A 2,066-nucleotide genomic window follows, 5' to 3' on the forward strand; every position below is an offset into this window, starting at 1 on the left:
GGGGGAGTCGTTAGAAATACCAGTCAAGCGTTAAGTAATTACTTAGTAGTAGTGGTAGGGGCAACAGCACCCGTTGAGAACATTTGCAGCTGTAACAAAAGGCTGCAGTAGGTCAAATGTCTGTTTCTATTTCTTTTATGGTCTGAATAATCGCTCACGATTTTCAATTACTGTTATAGATATACTGGGAATATAAAACCTAGTTTTTGTGTGCAAGACAACAAAGATGGTATCGAAGTTAACTATATCTGTTTGGTGGCCGTCATCGATATTATTCCTGGTTCTTTTACTATCTTCAACAAGTTTATCCTGGGACGTTACGGCATTTCGGACAGGCATCTCTAGCGGTCCGTACAAACCCGATTGGCAATCTCTTGACACACGTCCCACACCAAAATGGTACGACGAGGCCAAAATCGGCATCTTTCTACATTGGGGTGTGTTTTCTGTGCCCAGCTTTCACTCTGCTTGGTTCTGGTGGTATTTTGCAGAGAAACGGTACCCGGTCTATGTGAAATTTATGAAGGACAATTATAGGCCAGACTTCACCTACCAGGATTTTGCTCCGATGTTCACCGCAGAGTTCTTCGACCCAAACCAGTGGGCAGAAATATTTACCAAATCCGGTGCCAGGTTGTTGTTTATTTTTGTTTTATTTTTTGTTTCACTTGTTAAATGTTGTTGTTGTTTTCCTGATCCAACACGAGTATGACATTTGTCCCAGTGATGGCCTCATTTTTTCAAATATCAGTTGTAGGGATCTTTTCGGTTTGAACGGCAGTTTTTGACATAATTTCTAGGTAACTAAAGACTTTTAAACTTCGTATATAACTGCGTTAAACTCCATTTATTTATTCATATATATATATATATCTATATATATATATATATGAAAAAACTAAATATACATAAGTGAAAACTAAAACAATACTTAAATTATTAAATACTTTAAAATTAAATAAAATACACAAAGATGGTACAAGTCATTAAATTGTAATCAAAATAAGAAATGGTTCAAATATAGACAAACTCCTTAAATAAGCTAACCATAATCAATATACATGTGTAGTATCTATAGATTAATATAACATCTATAACAAACTATATATTATATATATATATATATATATATATTATATATGTGTGTGTATATATAAAAAAAAGGTAAAGACCCCCTTCGGTCATGAATGACCATGCATGGATTGCACCTAGAAAGTTACCCTCCAAGACACAAGTCCGGGCAAGGTTGTTTATGGAAGACCAGCAGTCGCCCATGCATACCAGCCTCCCCTCTCCATGCCACCAGTGTTATCCAAGGGAAAGACAGAGGTCGATACAGCTTGGCACCTATGACGTCGCAACTCATTTCTACCGCAGAGTGAAGTGGAGCAACGTGAAATAAATGGCCTTGCTCAAGAACACAACACGCAGCCCGGTCCGGGATTCGAGCTCACAACCTCACGATCGTAAGCTCGACGCTCTAACCACTGAGCCATTATATGTATATATATATATGTGTATATATATATATGTATATATATATGTATATATATATATATACATGTATTGAGGCAAGTGAAAATCAAATCAAAACAAATCAAAATAGATGAACATCAATGAATCTGTATCTTTGTGGTACCAGTGCCGGTGGCACACACTTTGTGGTACCAGTGCCGGTGGCACACATGAGAACCATCCGAACGTGGCCGTAGCCAGTTCCGCATCGACCGGCCTCCGTGCTGTGGGCACGTAACAAACACCATCCGATCATGGCCGTTCGCCAGCCTCATCTGGCACCTGTGTCGGTGGCACATAAAAACACCTTCCGAAGACCCGGCAAGACTAGTCAGTCCACCTGTGCATACCTTCCTCTTGTGAACCTGTGAAGACCGGTTGAGGCAAGTGAAAATCAAATCAAATCAAATCAAATCAAAATAGACAAATAGATGAACATCAATGGAATTTGTATCTTGTGGTACCAGTGCCTGTGGCACACAAGAAATCCATCAGTGCCGTAGTCAGTGCGGTGGGCACATGACACAACACCATCCGATCGTGCCGTTCGC

The 2,066-nt window shown here is 39.7% G+C and overlaps 1 protein-coding gene across 1 annotated transcript in view; it reads left to right on the top strand.

Moving 5' to 3' along the window:
• Window positions 1–223: 223 nt before the first annotated feature.
• The window catches only part of LOC115223076 (alpha-L-fucosidase-like), a 19,669-nt gene continuing 17,826 nt past the window's right edge, over window positions 224–2,066 (top strand). The window contains exon 1 of the mRNA XM_029793490.2: window positions 224–633. Coding sequence (XP_029649350.1) covers window positions 227–633 — 407 coding nt within the window. The 5' untranslated portion in view covers window positions 224–226. The remainder of the gene's footprint in view (window positions 634–2,066) is intronic.

This window comes from Octopus sinensis, linkage group LG22, assembly GCF_006345805.1.
Source record: "Octopus sinensis linkage group LG22, ASM634580v1, whole genome shotgun sequence".
NCBI classification, from domain to species: domain Eukaryota; kingdom Metazoa; phylum Mollusca; class Cephalopoda; order Octopoda; family Octopodidae; genus Octopus; species Octopus sinensis.